The sequence below is a fragment of the Mustela erminea genome, chromosome 10, assembly GCF_009829155.1.
Source record: "Mustela erminea isolate mMusErm1 chromosome 10, mMusErm1.Pri, whole genome shotgun sequence".
Classification (NCBI taxonomy): domain Eukaryota; kingdom Metazoa; phylum Chordata; class Mammalia; order Carnivora; family Mustelidae; genus Mustela; species Mustela erminea.
This window is the reverse complement of record NC_045623.1, coordinates 27831644-27852590: the sequence shown is the minus strand read 5'-3', so window position 1 is coordinate 27852590 and position 20947 is coordinate 27831644. Positions and strand designations below refer to the sequence as shown.

At 34.6% G+C, this 20947-nt stretch overlaps 1 protein-coding gene across 4 annotated transcripts in view; it reads left to right on the top strand.

The window, feature by feature from the left end:
- Positions 1 to 20947, top strand: part of PTBP2 (polypyrimidine tract binding protein 2) — an 85231-nt gene that overhangs the window by 20285 nt on the left and 43999 nt on the right. For all 4 annotated transcript variants that reach the window (XM_032361055.1, XM_032361054.1, XM_032361052.1 and 1 more), the window contains exon 3: positions 5016 to 5091. In XM_032361055.1, the coding sequence (XP_032216946.1) occupies positions 5016 to 5091 (76 nt within the window). The remainder of the gene's footprint in view (positions 1 to 5015; positions 5092 to 20947) is intronic.

The window sequence follows — 20947 nt, the reverse complement described above, 5'->3', positions numbered from 1 at the left end:
AGTTCTCTGTGCCATCATAATTAAAATTATTTATGTGTTCTTTTTCTACCCATTTAAATATTTCCCTTGTTCTTTTGGGAATCTTAGCTGTTGATTGTTGGAAATCTTTAAAGCAGTCTCTAATAATGGTTTTTAAGTTTTCATCTCTTGTTGGGATACAGTTTCTTTTATAGAGATTTTGTGGCCACTCTGTAGGAGAATTTATTAGTAGTTTTCATGGTTTATTTTCTTGTGTTTTAACTTAAAAAGTCGCACATATTCAGATCATGAAGATATTTTCATACATTACAAAAATTTTTAAAGTTATGCCTTTTACAATGGTCTCTAATTCATCGGAAATTTATTTTTTGTTTGTGTATTGTGTTAAGGATCCAATTTCTTTTTATCTCCCCCCCCTTTATAGAGATAGCCAGTTAAAATTACAGTTCCATTTCTTCACATTTTAGGTAAATAAAAGGGTGAAGGCTAAGTTACTGTATTAAATGCAGAACATAGTGTTATAAATAGACAAGTTTATTTCTCATAAGCTAAAGTCCTGCTGGTTTAAGAAAATGGTATCAGTCTCCTTGATGAGGTTATTCACTGCTCCAGCTTTCTTTCACCTTGTTGCTTCATTATTTTCTAAGCTTTTGTTCTTGTCTGCATGGTCTGATAATATATAATTGTGCTGTTTATTTTTTCCTTTGGCTATTCTCACACTGAGGTTTGTCTGTTCTTTTATTTTGTTTAAAACTCAATTTTGTTTTTTATTGATCCTTTCAGTGTATCCTTGCCATCCGTAGTCTGTATTTTTATTGCATTGGATGAGTTAGTGCTTCCTCACAGCTTCTGGTAGGTAGCTAGCACCCAGTGCATGTCTCCTTGGCAGCACCTCTGTGTTTAAGAAATACTCACTGAGTACCTGCTTTTCTGAGAATCTAGCTTTTCTCATGTACTTGATGTTGGTTGGCATCCTTGCCCCCATGACTTTGGGTCATGGTTCCTTCCTCTCCAGAAAAGAAAGTCTTTGGGCAGTTCTCAGTCCTGAAACCCAACAGAGCCCAGGGACTCTAGTCAACCTACCTCAGTCTTCAGTTCTTGCTTGCCTTCTGGGTAGCTTCAGCAGGCCTTCTACCTGGGAGTGGTAGATGGTACTTAGAAACCTTTCAAGTACTGGAATATAAAACGTCATTTAATTTTTCTGCTCATACTATTTTTTACACCTATTTTTTTTCTTTTACATGCAGATTGTATCTTTGCATATTAACATTTTCCTGATTTGTGGGATGTTCACTTCTCACGAAATGGTTATTTTTATTACACAGGAGAAAAAGTTTCTGTGGTCAGATTTTAAAAGGGACATCAGTGTCTATCTTAACACTTAATTTCCTTTTTAATTGAATCTACCATTACTTGACATCCATCTTAGGTGAATTTTGAGAATACCTATTTTTAGTAGGGATTGTTAATCCAAATTTAAGTTTTAATTCAGTTTTTGTTTCAGCAGTCACTACTGTGGAACATCTATCAATCACTATTTTGTTGAGTCATTTGGTGTTTTTTTTTTTTTTTAAGATTTTATTTATTTATTTGACAGACAGAGATCACAAGCAGGCAGAGAGGCAGACAGAGAGGAAGGGAAACAGGCGCCCTGTAGAGCAGAGAACCCAATGCAGAGCTTGAGCCCAGGACCCTGGGATCATGACTTGAGCTGAAGGCAGAGGCTTTAACCCACTGAGCCACCCAGGAGCCCTCAGTCATTTGATTTTTATCTCTCTTCCAGCTTAAGTGTCTATGCCAAGATAGATCAAGTAAAACTGTGCCATCAGTTAATGTGAAAACATTAATATTTTCAGTACAATAGAATCACTTATTTTGGGCATAGAATGGTGAGCTTTATACTCAGTGGAAAGACCAACATAATTTAAAAAAAATGTTTGTAAACATTTTCAATAGTTTTGGTAAAAATATCTAGAATTTCAAATAACTTGATATTCTGCTGACTCAGATATGAAGGCTGTTAAACCTGTTCTTGTAGCAGCATGTGTGAAATCATTTGAAGGAGAAAAAAAGCCCACAAATAAAGGATTTTTTTTTTTTTTAAGAAATCAACAAGACGTTGTCATTCCTACTTCCTACATACATTGTAGGAAGGAGAGGGTGTCCTGCATGCATCACATCAGGATTACAGGCTTTCTTTTATACTTCAGTAGATCTAAGATTCCTCACTCCTCATCTCCAGATTTACTTATGAATCCACTGGGATGGAAGCATTTTGACTCATACATCTAAAAAGCAAACTGATAAGACCTATTGAAAAGAATTCAGGTATACTTTTGAAAAGTATGGGAGTCTTTGTTTTTTGAGAACTAGGGCAATTGTTAATAAGCATTCATTCACTTATTTAGTCAGCAATTACATGTGCACCCTGTGCTTGGTTGGCACTTGGGAATATTGTAGTGAACACTGCCCATGTGGGCCAGGCATGCTGTCTGGTAATCAGTGTTTGTGTATCATAACATTTAATCCCAAGGATTTTGATGTAAATGTTCTGTCCATGTTATGAATGAGGAAGCTTAGAATAGTTAAGTAATTTCCTAGTTACATAGCTGGTAGGTGGAAGCTAAACTATGAGCACCTTTTCTTAATGCTATATTGCATTCTTGGCTGTAAAAACAATGAAAATTAGGATAATCTCTCACATCAACAGTCCAGAAAAAGAAAAAAATCACATGATAATAGCAATAGATGGAGAAAAAGCATTTGATGGAATCCAGCATCCACTTACAAAAACTAGAAGTAGTTTCTAGTTTTAGGAGAACTTCCTCAGCTTGATGAAAAAACATCTACGGGCACCTGGGTGGCTCAGTCGATTAAGCGTCTGCTCTTTCAGGTCATGGTCCCAGGGTCCTGGGAGGGAGCCCTGCATCAGGCTCTCTGCTTGGCAGGGAACCTGTTTCTCCCTCTGCTTGCTCTGCCTGCCACTCCCTGTGCTTGTGCGTGAGCCATTTCTCTCTGACAAATAAATAAATAAAATCTTTAAAAAACTCTACAAAGAAACTAGAGCTAACATCATACTTAATGTGCAGAAACTCAGCACTTTGTAGGAGGCAAGGACATTCCCTCTCATCAGTTCCTTTAAACATTCTGTTGGAAGTTTTTGCTGATGTGGTAGGGCAAGGAAAGGAGACAAAAGGTATACAGATCAAGAAGCAAAACATAAAATTATTGTTCACAGCAGATGACTTGATAGCCTATGTAGAAAATCTGAAAGAAATGACAAAAAGTCTGGAACTAATGCACTATTGCAAGATACAAAGTTAATATACAAGTTACTTGATTTTCTATGTATCAGTGGTGAACAAATGTAGTTTGAAATTAAAAAAAAATACTCTTTTTTTTTTTTTTAAGTGATAGAAGTATATTAAGTGAAGATACAGAAAAAGCTCTCAAGAGTGAGAGGGGTCCCAACAGCGTTGCCTAAAACACCATACTCTTGACTGCATCCCAGAAAATGAAATAGCTAGGTATTAATCTAACACAAAATATAGAAGATCTTTGTGAGGAAAACTACAAAATTCTGATGAATGAAATAAAACCCAAAATAAGTGGAGAGATAGTCCAGTCCATGTTTGTGGATAAGAAGCCTCAGTAGTGTCAAGATGTCAGTTCTTTCCAAATTGATCTATAGATTTAATGTAGTCCCATTCAGACTCAGAGCAAATTATTTTCTGGATATCAGCAAGCGGTTTCTGAAGTTTCTGAGCAGGTTGTGGGGGGCACAGAAGATACAGAATAGCCAACACAATATTGAGGAAAAACAAGACTGTAGGTTTGACACTACCTAACTTCAGCACTTACTGTGAAGCTACAATAATCAAGAGAATTTTTTTCTGGTGAAAAAGTAGACAAATAGGTCAGTGGAACAGAATAGAGAGCCCAGTGTAGAGCCCCCTGTAAATACAGTTGACTTATCTTTGACAAAGGCTCAAATGCAATACCATGGAGCAAATACAGTCTCATTAACAAATGCTGCTGGAAACAATTGGACATCCACTTGGAAAAGAATGAATTGAGACACAGTTAACGCTCTAAAGAAAAACTAATTCCATGGATTTAAGGTTTCTCCTTATCTTTTCATGGTTTGATAGCCCGTTTTGTTTTACTTCAGAAAAATATCCCATTGTCTGGACATACCACTGTTTAGTTACTCATTCAATCTCCTGAAAGACTTGACCAAGTCTTGACAACTATTAATAAGGTTGCTATAAGTATCTGTGCAGGGTTTTGTGTGTACATTGAATTTTCAGTCCCTTTGGGTAAATACCAAGGTGCACAATTGTTGGATTGTGTGGTAAGAGTGTATTTGTTTTATAAAACTTCCAGACTATTTTCTAAAGTAATTCCTCCTCACCAGGGATAGGGTTGGGGGAAGGATGAATAGAGCAGAGCATAGAGAATTTTTTTAGGGCAGTGAAAATACTGTATACAACATAGTAATGATAGAAATATGTCATTATATATTTGTTCAAACCCATTGAATGTACAGATCAAGAGTGAACCCTCAGGTAAACTGAATTTTCAGTGATTATGATGTGTCACTGCAAGTTGATCCTTGGTAATAACTGTACCACTGTGCTGGGAGGTTTTGATAATGAGGGATACAATGTATGTTTGGGGACAGGGAGTATATAGAAATCTCTGTTGCTGCCTTCTCATTTTTATTGTAAACCTAAAACTGCTCTTAAAAAATAAAAGCACAAAAAGAAAACGTTTTTATTGTTGATAGTGAACCAATACTTAGGTGAAAGGAAAGAAGGAAAAACTTAGGCTTTGTGGAAAAGGGAGAAAGATTGACAAGAAAGTAGAGTTAATTTTTCTTTTTTAGGGGTTGAAATTTTAAGCTATTCCCAATAGTATTACACCTGACATTGTTTTTCAGTGAATATTTGAAAAATATAGATAAGTGACAGGTTCATATTTTTTAAAGTCAAAGATGTCTTATGCTAATGTTTTTTTTTTTTTTTTTTTAATAGAGAGGATCTGACGAACTACTCTCAGGCAGTGTTCTCAGTAGTCCAAACTCTAATATGAGCAGCATGGTGGTTACAGGTAAGTGTTTCTTTCTTAACAGTGTTGCTTAATTATTTGCCATTTTATGGGGCAGAATATTAAAACTAAAATTTATAGTCTTTTGTGAGAATAGCCTTTTCTAATTTATGTTAAGTGTTTTAAATGTTTCTGTTGAAATGCTGCAGAGTAAAATTTTAATAGAGTATATATGTATAAAAAATTGTGTAAAGTGTGTAAAGAATGTATTAAAGTAAAAAACCTAAACTTGGTGACTTCTGTGGACAAGTACCTAACTAAGTCTTACTGCCTTTTTTAAAAAGATTTTATTTATTTATTTGACAGACAGATCACAAGTAGGCAGAGAGGCAGGCAGAGAGAGAAGAGGAAGCAGGCTCCCTGCTGAGCAGAGAGCCCTATGTGGGGCTCAATCCCAGGACCCTGGGATCATGACTTGAGCCGAAGGCAGAGGCTTTAACCCACTGAGCCACCCAGGCGCCCCTTATTGCCTTTTTTTTTTAAGATTTTATTTATTTATCAGAGGGAGAGAGGGGGAGAGAGTGAGCACAGGCAGACAGAATGGCAGGCAGAGGCAGAGGGAGAAGCAGGCTCCCCGCTGAGCAAGGAGCCCGATGCGGGACTCGATCCCAGGATGCTGGGATCATGACTTGAGCTGAAGGCAGCTGCTTAACCAACTGAGCCACCCAGGCGTCCCCCTTATTGCCTTTTTTAAATCCCCAAAATATAAACCTTTTTCTTTCATGTTCTAAATCTTCCCATTCTTGCCCTTTTGTACTTTTGTTTTTAGTTTTTGTGTTTGCGTGTCTTAGAATATTTTTTACATAGTCCTCACCACCCCCCCGCCCACCCCACTTCCCTGAGACATATGTTCCAAGACTCTCAGTGGATGCCTGAAACTGCAGGTGGTATAAAACCCTAAATATACTATGCTTTTTCCTATACATACATACATACCTATGATAAAGCTTAGTTTATAAATTGGGCATATTAAGAGATTAACAACAACTAAAAATGGAAGAATGATAACAGTATAGTATTATGAAGGGTGTACTCACCCTTTGTCTTCCTAAGATGATGTGAGATGAAGAGATGGTTGTGTGATAAGATGAAGCTAGGTGAATGATGTAGGCGTTGTGATACAATGTTAAGGTACAGTATCTCAGAAGGTCTGCTCCTGGGCTGTGATTGACAACTGGTAACTGAAACCATGGAAAGCAAAACTGCAGATAAAGGGAATTACTGTGTTTTAAGTATTCTGCATCCCACAAGCTCTAAAGCCCAACTAAATAAAAATAAAAAGATTCAGCTACATAGTTGTCTTTTTTTGTGTGTTTTCACCCTTTTTTCTTTGCTCTAATAATATTTTAATTGTTTGAATTGAGTTCCTTAATGTTCTCTCCCTATGATCTTCATACTTAGGATATTTTTCTTGTATATGTGTGAAATAACATTGTTAGTTGTTTGTAATGTCTGTCTAAACAAATATAAACTCTAGTTTAGTTTTATGGACCAAAATTTGAATCTGATGATAATGATGATGACGACAACAACAACTGAATTAGTTTACCTTATAACCCTGCATTTTATATTGTTTACCTAAAATCAAGAGTTCCTTTCGTGAATTACGTGCTTGAGGAATTAATTGTATTGGATAGTAAAAGGGTTGTAAAAGACTAGAAGCATTTTGATTTACTTTAGGTAGCTATTGCTTATGTTATGTACACTTCAGCACGCACATGCACATGCCTGGCAGTTCAGTTAAATAAAAACGGTAATGAAGTACTTACCAAATATAGTCATAATGGTGTGGAAATGTATTTGCCCACACATCATTATTATTGACTTTTCCATGATTATAAAACAAAGTCACTAGGCCATAGTTTTTTGATAGTCAAAGTATGGTATACAAATAATTAAACAGGTTCAAATGTCAGTAATGGTGCTTTGCTAGTTTCATTTTTTAAAACAATATATGTAGTGATGAATAGTTGAAACATTTTAAAGATTAATATGTAGGGCTATGACAGAATAACTGATAATAGCCTTCCCTTCTCCCCCTGAGATGCCCTCCAAAATGAAAAACTATGAAATTGTATAAAGTATATTGGAAAACTGTTGTCTGGAATTAATGAACAGACAGTAGTAGATAATGATCTCTGAAAGAAGGGAATAAGATCATTATCACATGAGGTGAATCCCATAATCACTTTGGCTTCCTGCCTTGGGTTATATACAGGAAAGGGGAATCTAAGCAGAGTATGGAAGTCTTACTGAGCTTGAATTCCAGCTTTGGAATTCAAAGCTGTTCAGACATCTGGGATTTGTGGAGAAGGGCCCTGGAAAAGGTAGCTGTCCAGAGGTTTAAGCATAGAGCAGGGATCAGAATTCAATGTGGGAATTCATTTGATTGAGCATTTTTGAATAACAGCTGGGCTCCCTGTGTGCAGGTTGAGAACTCCCCATGGTCTGTCAGAACTGAGCCTGCTTTGGGACTGAGAGCTAGAATGGTGGTTTCAAAAGGTTGTTTAGTGCTCTGAGACCTTAGAGTTCTGGAAAGTCAGAATGCAGACATCTTGGCGAGAAACTCAGGCATTTATTTTAGACTACAGGAAGCCCAGTCTTGTAGAAAATGGATCACACACTATATTAAGTGCCAACCTTAAGACTAAGTTAAGAAACTGAGATAGTTTAGCCTGACAACACATTAAGGATCACCAGTAATTTTAATTGCTTGCCTAAACCAAACAGTACCCCCTAAGGAAGACATGATTCAGTCTTCATTTTGTGAACTGTCATTCACACTATCCACCATTGTCATTCACAATATCTACCAATATCCACCATTAGAAATCACAAATTATGGAAAGCATGAACATTCCATAAAGTAGAGAAGCATTAAATAGGAGCAGACACCAAAATGATAGATAATGAAATTAACAGACAAGGACTATAAATATTTTTAAAGCTATAAAGGAAAATACTATGTAGTGAGTGAACACATAGAGGTATGTGTTAAGAGAGAAAAGAGAGGTAGCATATAGAAATCTCTGAAATATATTTGAAATGAAAAACTCACTGGGGCTAACAGACTGGAGACAACTGGAGAAAAGTTATTGAACTTGAATACACATGGATAGAAATTAAGTTTCCCAGAGAGAAGAAAATGAATCAGTCTAATATATGTATAAGCTGTCTATACATGTATAATTGGAGTTCCAGTGAGGAAGTAAAGAGAATACAGCCAAGTATGTTAGTTCAAGTAGTAATGGTGGAAAACTTCTAAAATTTTAAGAAAAATATCAAGTTGGATAAATAAAAAGAACCATACTTAGGCACATAATAGTCAAAATATTGAAAACTAATGATAAAGAGCAAATCTTACAGTCAGGAAAAAGCCATTTCACAGGTGACCAACACCTTTACTAAAGGGGGGGATGCTAACTTTGGATTGAATAGAATGACACTATGTAAAAACTTGGATTTGCAGCAAGTAACCAGGAGTACCAGGAATGGCAAATGTGTGTGTAAATTAAAAAGATTTTCTTTTATTCCTTTAAATCTCTTTGAAAGACTGTACATTAAAAAAAAAAAAACTTTGTATTATGTGGTTTATTTATATATGTAGATGTTCTTAGGACAACAGTTAGCACTAAATGAAAATAGAATTTTACAGTTACAGGGTTTTTATTATTTATATGAACTGATAGAATATTAACTCTTATGTAGATTCTATTAAGGCTGTATATTGAGATAATTGCCAAAAAAAAAAAAAAGATACAAGGAAGTATAGTTAAATGTGAATAGAAAAAAAGTTGGAGGACTGATTTCCTATTTTCAAACATTATTATAAAGCTGAGTAGTCAAAACAATGTCACATTAGCATAAAGAAAGAAATAGATTAATAGAACAGAATAGAATCCAGAAATCTGTGTAATTATGGACAGCTAGTTTTTGACTAAGGTAGCCATATGTTTAAACAAAACAAAACAAAAAAAGTTGGATCTGTATCATACCATAGTTAAGAATTATCTCTAAGTGGGCCATACATGATGTAAATAAGATCTAAAATTATAAAGCTTCTAGAAGACATAGTAGAAAATCTTTATGACTTTGGGTTAGGACCCTAAAAGCGTAATCTATAAAAGAACAAATGGGACTTTGTGAGTTTTTAAAATTTAAAGTATTTCAAAAGACATTGATAGTGGAATGAAAAAATAAGCCACAAAATATCTGAACATCTTTCTGAAGCATATAGCTGATAAAGAACTTTGATCCAAGGTATATATAAATTTGGACTATATAAGCTCTAAAACTCTAAACAACCCAATGTAATAAATTGGCAAAAGTACTTGATAGTTCAGCAAAAACATACGGCAAATAAGCACATGAAAAAGATGCTCAAGTATTAATCATTAGAGAAATGTAGGTTAAAACTTAAGTGAGGTAACATTATCCCTTATTACAATGCTAAAATTTAAAAGATTGTAAAGATTTAAAAGTATTGGAAAGGATGTGGATGAACCATAACTCATATACTGTTGGAAATGTAAACTTGTAGAACTACTTGGGCAAATAATCAGGCCATTTCTTAAAATTCAAACATCTATGAAATGATGCAGCTGTTTGTCTCTTAGGCATTTATGCATGAGAAATGAAGGCATATGTTCACTTAAAAAAAAACTAAAAAACTAAGATGAATGTTCATAGTAGCTTTTTTTGTAATACCCAAAGCCCAAAACAATCTAGATGTCTACTAGCAGCTGAATAGATAAATAGATTGTAGTTTTGGCATTGTATTCCATTGTATATCATGAAATACCACTCAGTCCTAGAGAATAATCTATTTTCCACCCAGTGTGGGGCTTGAACTCATGACCTCAGGATCAAGAAGAGTCTCATGCTCTACCATCTGAGCCAGCCAGACTCGCCTAGAGTAAGCTACTGATATATGTAGTAGCAGGGATAAATCTCCAAATAATTATGCTGTGTGAAAGAAGTGGGAAAAAGGAGTATGATTCCATTTATATAAAATGCAAGGAGACGCAAACTAAAGCAGTTTGGATTTGGGTGTGGGGAAGTGCAAGGGGGACATGGTTGTGAAGAGTAAAAGGAAATTTGGGGGTGAGGGATATGTATACTTTTAGTATTTCTTAGAGAAGATTTCATGGATGTGTGCATATATCAAAAATTGTATGCCTTAAATATATGCAGCTTATTGTATGTGAATAAACCTCAAAAGAAAAAGCCCATAGACAGTTTAAAATGGAATACTATCGGGATGCCTGGGTGGCTCAGTTGGTTAAGCAGCTGCCTTCGGCTCAGGTCATGATCCCAGCGTCCTGGGATCGAGTCCCACATCGGGCTCCTTGCTCGGCAGGGAGCCTGCTTCTCCCTCTGCCCTCTGCCTGCCATTCTGTCTGCCTGTGCTCGCTCTCTCCCCCTCTCTCTTTCTGAGAAATAAATAAAATCTTAAAAAAAAAAATGGAATACTATCAAATATTAGTGCAGTGCAAAAGAAAAACACCACCAAAAACACTGGGTAGTTTAAAAAATAGATGTTAAACTAACCTCTCAACACAAAACTAATGTGTAAAAGTAAACTGGCAAAAAAACAAACAAACCCCAAAACCTTATTCTAGTGTAGTAATCACTAGCTAGCTGTATGAAGCCATGAGCACTTGAAATGTGATATTCCCAGTTGAGATGTATGTCTGGTGCATGTGTGTTTCAAAGATGTAGTAATCAGAAGTAGTAAGAATGCAAAATACTTAATTTTTTAAAATATTGATTGTATGTTGATACAGTAGTATTTCAGATATATTGAACTGAAATATATTATTAAAATTAATTTTATTCCTTTTTACTTTTTGATGTGGTTAATAGAATATTTAAGATTATGTGATTTGCTGAACATTTCTTTCAGACATTACTGATCTAAGAAGTCCAGTTAAAGGCAGAGATTGTCAGACTGGATTGTCAGACTGGTGCTAACTGTAGTATCTATTACTGGAGTCAGACTGAGGTAGAAAGACACAGAATGAAAGTAAAAAGGGTGAAAAGTAATATCTGTGCAAACAACAAGCACAAGAAAGTTGAGATTATTTTAACTTCAGTCAGTAGAATTCAAGACCAGGAGTATTACCAGATACTAAAAAAGCATCTTTTGTGTGTTTAAAGGGTTAATATATTGGAAAACGTTTGTATACTGTAATAACAGAACTTTAGCATTCATTAAATGTATAAAGCCAAAGAGAAAAATCTATAATCATTGTTGGATATTTTAAAATTAGTTGATTTAACAGTAATTGATAGGACAATTAGATCTTTAAAAGGTACATAGAGAGTTTGAACAGTGTTGTCCTTTAGCTGGACTTAACTCATATTCAGGAAACTGTACCCTGACTTCAGAATAACTTTTCAAGTGTACATAGCATTGTGATAGACTGTCTATATTTTAGGACATAAAATAAACTCAATAGATTTCAAATGGCTGTAGGCTCATGTAGTATCTGATTATAGTGAAATTTAAGTAGGAATCAAAAACAGTAAGGGATCTGAGAAATTACCAAATAATTTAGAAATTGAACTATGTAATTCTGAACAATACATGGATTAAGAAAGGATAAGGGTATCTTTCTGACTGAATAAAAGTGAAATATCAAAATTTGTTGGCTATAATGCAAGAAAGTACATGGGGGGAAAATATGTCTACACCTATATACTTATATTAGAAAAGGCTTATATTAGGCAAAAAGTTTAATAATCCTCTATCAAAACTATAATACTGATATCAGGAATGAAAGTAGAGGTACCAGTACAGATCCTACAGAATGTTAATAGGAAAATAAGGCAATATTACAAGCGGCAGCAATTACAATTCAGCAACTTAGGTGAAATAGACAAAATCCTTTAGAAACCTAATTTATCAAAAGTGATATAAACTCCATAATAAATACAGATTAGCTCTGTATCTTTTATAAAAATTGAACTTAAAATTTCTCCATGAAGATTACTCCAGGCATAGGTGATTTCATTCAGGTTATGAAGCTTCAAAGTATACTTTTTCTTCAGTATACTTTTTCAGAAAATAGAGAAGCAGGGAATACTGCATATTCTACTTTATGATGCTGCTATAACTGATGCCAAAATCTAACAAAGAAGATGTAAGGAGTCAAGGTTTCAAACTAATATATTTTATTAACATAAATGCAGACATTCTTTTTTTTTTAATTTAAAAAAAATTTTTTTTTAAAGATTTTATTTATTCATTTGACACAGAGAGATCACAAGTAGGCAGAGAGGCAGGCAGAGAGAGAGAGAGGAGGAAGCAGGCTCCCCGCGGAGCAGAGAACCCGATGCGGGACTCCATCCCAGGACCCTGAGATCATGACCTGAGCCGAAGGCAGCGGCTTAACCCACTGAGCCACCCAGGCGCCCAATTAAAAAAATTTTTTTAACGTATAATGTTATTAGCCGTGGGGGTATAGGTCTGTGAATCTCCAGGTTTACACACTTCACAGCACTCACCATAGCACATACCCTCCCCAATGTCCATAACCCCACCACCCTCTAGTGCAGACGTTCTTTTTTTTTTTTAATTTAATTTCTTTTCAGTGTAACAGAATTCATTGTTTACGCACCATACCCAGTGCTCTATGCAATATGTGTCCTCCATAATACCCACCACCAGGCTCCCCCAACCTCCCACTCCCTGCCCCTTCAAAACCGTCAGATTGTTTTTCAGAGTCCATGGTCTCTCATGGGTTCATCTCCCCCTCCAATTTCTCTCAACTCCCTTCTCCTCTCCATCTCCCCATGTCCTCCATGTTATTTCTTATGCTCCACAAGTAAGTGAAACCATATGATAATTGGCTTTCTCTGCTTGACTTATTTCACTCAGCATAATCTCTTCCAGTCCCTTCCATGTTGATACAAAAGTTGGGTATTCATCCTTTCTGATGGAGGCATAATACTCCATAGTGTTTAGTGTATATGGACCACATCTTCCTTATACATTCATCCATTGAAGGGCATCTTGGTTCCCTCCACAGTTTGGCCACCGTGGCCATAAATGCAGACATTCTTAACAAAATGTTAGCAGATCACATCCAGCAATATGTAAATAATAATTCGATAATTATTAATTGAGGCATACTGGAGGATTGTAAGTTTTAACATTTGCAAGTGAACTCAGTATAATTTATCACAATAATAGAATGAAGAAGAAAATTTCATGTCAATAGAAAGAGAAAAAGCATTTGATAAATACAATATTCATTCATGATAAAAATCTCAGAAAACTAGCAAGATAAGGGAACTTCCACAAAGCGAATAAAGGTCTAATAAGAGCCTAAAACAAATTCCATTCTTTAATAGTGAAATACTGAATGTTTTCTCTTGAATTAAACAGGAATGAAGTAAGGATTTCTGTGTTCACAATTTTTCCAACTTTTTGCTTACATAAGTGCATGTAGAATAAAAACTATAAATATTAAAGAGGTAGAAGTCAAACTATCTTATTCACAGTCAGCATTTTGTTTTTATTTTGAAATTGAGTTTAATTTTATTATATTTATTACATTTGTTTATTACAGAGAAGTGTGTTTCTGGCAACTCACAATACTGCATATGATATTTGGTTACTATTTTTAAATATCTGACTTCGTATTAACTTGCCATTCAACTATTTGCTATGTAATTTTTAAAAAATTTAAATTCAACTAATTTAAGTTAACATAAAGTGTAGTATTGGTTTCAGAATTTAATGATTCATCACTCACATGTAACACCCAGTGCTCATCCCAATAAGTGTCCTCTTTAATATTCATCACCCATTTATCCCATCCCTCTACTCTTTTCCCTTCTAGCAACCCTCAGTTTGTTCTCTTAACTATACACTCTCTCATGGTTTACCTTCCTGTTTTATCTTATTTTACTTTTCCTTCCCTTCCCCTTGTTCATCTGTTTCATTTCTTAAATTCCACATATGAGTGATATCACATATTTGTCTTTCTTTGACTTACTTTTCTTAGCATAATACACTCTAGTCCATTCGTGTTGTGCCAGCATGATTTTTAAAATAAAAAACCCAAAGGAATCTACAAAATATTTCATAGAACTGATCACTGAATTTAGAAGGGTTACATAATACAAGTTCATTATACAAAAATAGTTTCCTGATATTATTAGCTAATTATTGGAAAATGAAAATTTAAAAATGCTTTTACAAAAATATGAGAAAGACAAAATATTAAGGAATAAATTTGACAAATAATGTGGGAGACATTAATACTAGTAACTATACAAGACAGGGCAGAGAGATATTAGAGGCCTAAATGAGAAAGAAACCATGTTCATGAATCAGAAAGCTCAATATGTTAAAATGCCATTTTCTCCTAAATTGAATGGAATTGAATCTTCAAGTCAGTCAAGCTCAACAGGCTTTTAAATTGAAATTGACAAGTGGATTCTAAAATTTATGTGGAAATAAAAAAGAATCGAGATGAACTAAATAAAACCATTTCCAAAAGAAAAATGTCAACAAGATCTAATTTCAAGATTCACAGTAGACTTGTAGTAATCAAACAGTTTAGTATTAGCAAGGCGAGTATTTACAGAATAGTGTGCAGAAGTAAATACCTACATTTAAGGTCCACTGATATTACTTACAAAGGTGTCTTGGTCATTCAGTTGGAGAAATGGTGCCAGAAAACAGTTGGAAACACATATGAAAAAAAGAAACTCAAATTACTTAATACAGTACAGAAATAATAGATGAATATATACCTAAACCTAAAAAACGAAATGTAAAAGCTTTTTAAAAATAATTATAGAATGTATTCACAACTTGAGGTAAAGATTTATTAGGGAAGACACGAAAACCACTACCCATAAAGCAATAGTTTATAAACTCCACATCTTACCTAAATGAAAACCTTCTCATCAGAAGATGTTGTTAAGATAATGAAAAGACAAGTCACAGATTGGGAAAAGATACTAATATTCACATATTAATACATATTTTTGACAAAGGACTTCTCTGCAGAATATATAAAGAATTTTCTTTTTTTGAAATAATTCTTTCACATCTATAAATACAAATAGCCTAATTTTTGAAATAGATAAAAGAAGGTATATGACTGGCTAATGAGCACATGAAAATACGTATTAGTCATCAAGAAAAAGCAAGTTATAATTGCTATGAGGTATCTTGTCACGCCAACTAGAATTTTGGCTAAAGTTAAACAGATTGGCAACATAAATGATGCAGATATAGAGCAAGTGGAACAATTCACCATGGCTGGTAAAAGTGTAAAATAGTTTGGAAAACAGCTTGTCATTATCTTACAAAGTTAAACATAAACATGACCTATCACCCAGTACTTCTACATCTAGGTTTTTACCCAATGAAGGAGACTTGTACAATATGTATATAAAAAACTTTATTCATGATGGTCCCAAACTTGAAATTACCAAATGTCTGTGACACAGAATAGGAAAATGGGTCAATGATTTGTGGTATAATCATATAGTAGAGTACTAATTAGTAACAAAAGAATGACTATTAACAAATACAAAAACATGAGTGAATATTAAGACAGTATATGAAGCACAAGAAGCCAGACAGAAAACAGAAATCACTGAAATGAATCTGTGATTCCATTTTTATAAAGTTTAATAAAGAACAGATAATCCGTTTTAAGTATAAATGTTGCCTATGGGTTTGGGTTTAACAAGAAGCACAAGGGAATTCTCTGCAGTATTGGACATGTTCCATATCAGTTAACTAAGTTGTGCAATCCAAAGTAAGTTGGATTTCTGTTTGAAAGAGTAGGCTATCTCTGGGAATCATGAACTACCCTTAGTTTTTTGTTTTTTGTTTTTTGGGTTTTTTTGGGCTGGAATGTGAAATATGAGAGGGGGGAATGACTGAAGTTGAGTCCACATAGGGGTTTGGATATAGGATTTGATTTGTTGAGGACTTTAAACTTTACCAATTTACATTTTAAAAAGGATTTTTCTTCCATTTGTATTTCGTGTATGTGTATGTGGGGGTCACTGCTGTACATAGAGTAGTTAAGCACTTTTACAATAATCTGCTCCAGAGATACTAAGGTGTCCTCAGTTTTATGTTCTTAGAACATGGAGGAAATGATGTATCAAGAAATTAGAACTTTTGAGTTATTTGGAAATAGACTAGTTTGGGAGAAGTATTAGTTTGGGCTTAGACTTGATGGGTTGATGGATGATAGTTCCACTTTCAAAGGGAAGATAGTGGAAAAGGGGATTTGTTTTTGGTGGAAAGAATTGTCTGTTAAAAGCATGTTTAGGAATGATACTTAATGTATTTTATGACCAAAAAATGAATTGATTCTTGGAATGATGGAATAATATTCTTTAAAGCCTTGTTTTTCCCCTTATCATAAAAAGATGAGAATCTGTTTATGTTCTCAGAGTCTGATTTGAATATTCTTGCATATAAGAGCAAATGGCAAAAAAGACCTTTAAGAACTAGTGATTACACTTGCTTCGAAAAATATGCTATTGTCATCTAAGTGTCTCAAAAAAGGTACTTTTATAGACCATATTATAAAGAAACTTCTATGGTTATCAGATACAGAGCAGCATTTCATTGTTATATTCCAGATTTATCCAAAATGTTTCCTCAAATTTACCTTACTATAGAATTTTGTTTCTAAAAAAATCTCAGTGGCCTTTCCGTTATCTGTCTAGACTTTCTTTCTAAATATACACCTACCTGGTTTTTGTGTCATAAAAATAATTTTAGAAGTAACAGAAGTTAATGTCATTAGAACCTTAGTCTCCGGTAAATATCTATTAAGTTAGTGTATTAAGATTAAATTGTAAAGCGTTCGTTCCTTCAGAAATAAAAGTGAAACATTAAAAAAGAAAACAACTAGCTCCAGCTAGTACTGAGATTGGACTTCATTGAAAGGAGTTTGTAACAATTTGTTAGTGGGAAGGAGCCTTGACAACTGTAAAATTTTTGAGTCATTTCTTTATAGCTGTGGATATGGAATATTCCTTTAAGTTAAGTAATATATATTTCTGCCAGTGCTGCTAATTATTATTCTATAATAGCAGGATTTATTATAGCTGAAAGTGTGACATTTTGCTTTATGTGAAAGAACTGAAATCATTCCTCAGATTCTGATGTATGGTACTCAAAACTCTGGGGTTTTCATTTTAATTTCTATGTGAAGACATTTTTATGTAATGTCATTTCATTTTGTTATAATGGTTTGAGAGTATTTCAGCACATGAGACTTCTAGTTTAGTCTAGGTGTCTATTTTTTCTAGCTCACGCGTAAGGTGCTTTTGGCAAGTGGGCTGTGCAGCTTCTTAAAAATGCAGTTACAGCCAGTTTTTACAGTAAACCTAAGATTTTTTTGTGTGGTGGCTGTTAGTCTTAACAGCTAGCAGAATAACAGAAATCTCTCTCTGAATATACCTGCATTTCTAGTTAACCTTTTTTTTTTAATTTCTCCTTTCCCAAATAGGAAAGTAAAGTGTACAGACATTCATTTTTCATAACTCATATTCTTTTGATTTTTTTATTTTTTCTAAAGCCAACAGCTTCTATAACGTTATGCTTTTCCCTGAAGTCTAACTTAAAACTGCTTGGAATTTAAACTGTTTTTCCTCTCAGTTTTGCGTTTGATAATGGATACTACCAGTGTTCTTTATTAATGCTTGAGTGTGTGAAAGACTTAAGAGATTGAGAATGTACTTACATTTTGTTAGTTTCCACTATATAAATAAGTAGAAGTATAAAGTTTTGAAATGTACTTCAGGTTGATAAATAGTTGGAAGTGTAGAATTAGAATATTGGTGAATGAGTGACTAAAATAATAGATTTACAAATTAAATGAGAAGGTGGGTTTTGAGACAGAAGAGCTGGAGTGTTCACATGAGCAAGTAAAGCTAGGACTTGGGGGCCAAAACGGCTTGAGGAACTCCCAACTATTACTGGGAATGAGTACATAAGCAGAGGGTTTGAAGCAGCTATAAAATGAATCAGGGAAGTAAGAAAACAAAAAATGAATTGTTAAGGATGTGAGAACAGAGAGATTGGTAAGTGTGAGAGGGCTCACAATATTTTGATCCTGGATGGATTTAACAAATGATAAATTAGTGAGTGAGACCATTTTTTATGTCAAAACTGTAGGTAAATACCACTGAAGAGCAAAGGTCATTCAAGAAAGAATAGACTGATCAGAGGTGAAGATGTTCACTATAGAATTGAGGTAGAAAAACCACTTGGGAAGTATTCAAATAGAAATAGTTTTTACTTTTTTTTTAACATATTATTTTGAATTTAGGAAGAACATCTTAAGCAAAAGGCTTTAAGAAGGCTGAATAACATGGGAAATGTTGTGATTAGAGGTTTCTGTAATTTATATACAACCTATATGCATGAATAAAAGCATTACTACATTGTTGTTGCTTTGGTTCTTCGAAATCATTTCAATTATTACTGGTTTTACATTCACATACCAAAAGTTTGTGGGTTTACCTGGGGAGTGGAAGGGAAAAGATCTTGGAAAGAAGTCCAAGTTATTGTACTTTGTCTTCTGAGAGATCACAGATCTATAACCCAGAGACACCCTGACTTCCTTACTTCTCTGATAGGCTAATAAATGGCCTATGTGTTTCATGAACTAATACAGGCTATATATTTTCTTGTGTCCTTTTTCTTTTCCAGGTATGGAGTGTTTTTCTTTTTTTAATTTTTAATTTTTAATTTTTTTATTTTTTTATAAACAATGTATTTTTATCCCCAGGGGTACAGTCTGAATCGCCAGCAGGTTTACACACTTCACAGCATGGAGTGTTTTTATATATGGAAATATGCTTAGTCATATGATTAAAAAGTCCACATTCCCTCATTTTATGTTCTTTTCTTTTTTGGTTTTTATTTATATTTTTTTTATTAACATATGTATTATTTGTTTCAGGAGTACAGGTCTGTGATTCATCAGTCTTACACAATTCACAGCGCTCACCATAGCACATACCCTCCCCAGTGTCCATCCCCTAGGCTCTCCATCCCTCCCACCACCCTCCACCCCTGAGATTGAGTCTCTTACGGTTTGTCTCCCCCTCTGGTTTTGTCTTGTTTCATTTTTCCTTTCTTCCTCTATGCTCCTCTGCCTTGTTTCTCAAATTCCACATTGATGTCTGTGAGATCTTATGATAATTGTCTTTCTCTGATTGACTTATTTCATTTATCATAATACCCTGTAGTTCCACCCATGTTGTTGCAAATGGCAAGATTTCATTTTTTTGATGGTTGCATAACATTCCTTTTCATCTGTCTATCTATCTCACATCTTCTTAATCCATTCATCTGTTGATGGATATCTAGGCTCTTTCCATAGTTTGGCTATTGTGGACATTGCTGCTGTAAACTTTGGGGTGCACTTGCCCCTTCTGATCACTACATCGTATCTTTGGAGTAAATACACAGTAGTGCTGGATGAGAGATAGCTCTGTTTTCAACTTTTTGAGGACTCTCCATACTGTTTTTCAGAGTGGCTGCATCAGCTTGCATTCCCACAACAGTATAGGAGGGTTCCCCTTTCTCTGCATCCTCGCCAACATCTGTCATTTCCTGACTTGCTAATTGTAGCCATTTTGACTGGTGTGAGGTGGATCTCATTGTGGTTTTGATTTGTATTTCCATGATGCCGAGTGATGTCGAGCACTTTTTCATGTGTTAGCCATCTGATGTCTTCTTTGGAGAAATGTCTGTTCATTCTTTTGCCCATTTCTTCCTTGGATTATTTGTTCTTTGGGTATTGAGTTCAATAAGGTCTTTGTAGATTTTGGATACTAGCCCTTTATCTGATATGTCATTTGCAAATATCTTCTCCCATTCTGTTGGTTGTCTTTGGTTTTGTTGACTGTTTCCTTTGCTATGCAAAAGCTTTTTATCTTGATGAAGTCCCAATAGTTCATTTTGCCTTGCTTTCCTTGCCTTTGACTATGTGTCTAGGAAGAAATTGCTATGGCTGAGGTTGAAGAGGTTGCTGCCTGTGTTCTTCTGAAGAATTTTGATGGATTCCTGTCTCACATTTAGGTCTTTCATCCATTTTTAAATCTATTTTTGTGTGTGGTGTAAGGAAGTGGTCCATTTTCATTCTTCTGCATGTGGTTTTCCAATTTTCCCAACACCATTTGTTGAAAAGATTGTCTTTTTTCCACTGGACATTCTTTCCTGCTTTGTCAAAGATTAGTTGACCATAGAGTTGAGGGTCCATTTCTGGGCTCTCTGTTCTGTTCCATTGATCTGTGTGTCTGTTTTTATGCCAGTACCATGCTGTCTGATGATTACAGCTTTGTAATAGAGCTTGAAGTCAGGCATTGTGATGCCCGCAGTTTTGGTTTTCTTTTTCAGCCTTTCTGTGGCCACGCAGGGGCTTTTCTGTTTCCATACAAATTTTAGGATTATTTGTTCCATTTTGTAAAAAAATGTTCATCACAGTACTTTGGTAGGGATTGCATTAAATGTGTAGATTGTTCTTGGTAGCATGGACATTTTCACAATATTTGTTCTTCCAATCTGTGAATATGGAACGTTTTTCCATTTCTCTGTATCTTCCTCAATTTCTTTCATGAGTATTCTATAGTTTTGTGAGCACAGATTCTTTTCCCCTTTGGTTGGATTTATCCCTAGGTATCTTGTGATTTTGGGTGCAATTGTATATGGGTTCAACTCCCTGCTTGCTTTCTTCTGTCTTGTTGGTTTATAGAAATGCAACTGATTTCTGTGCATTGATTTTATATCCTGCCACTTTATTGAATTCTTGTATGAGTCCTAGCAGGTTTGAAGTGGAGAATTTTGGGTTTTCCA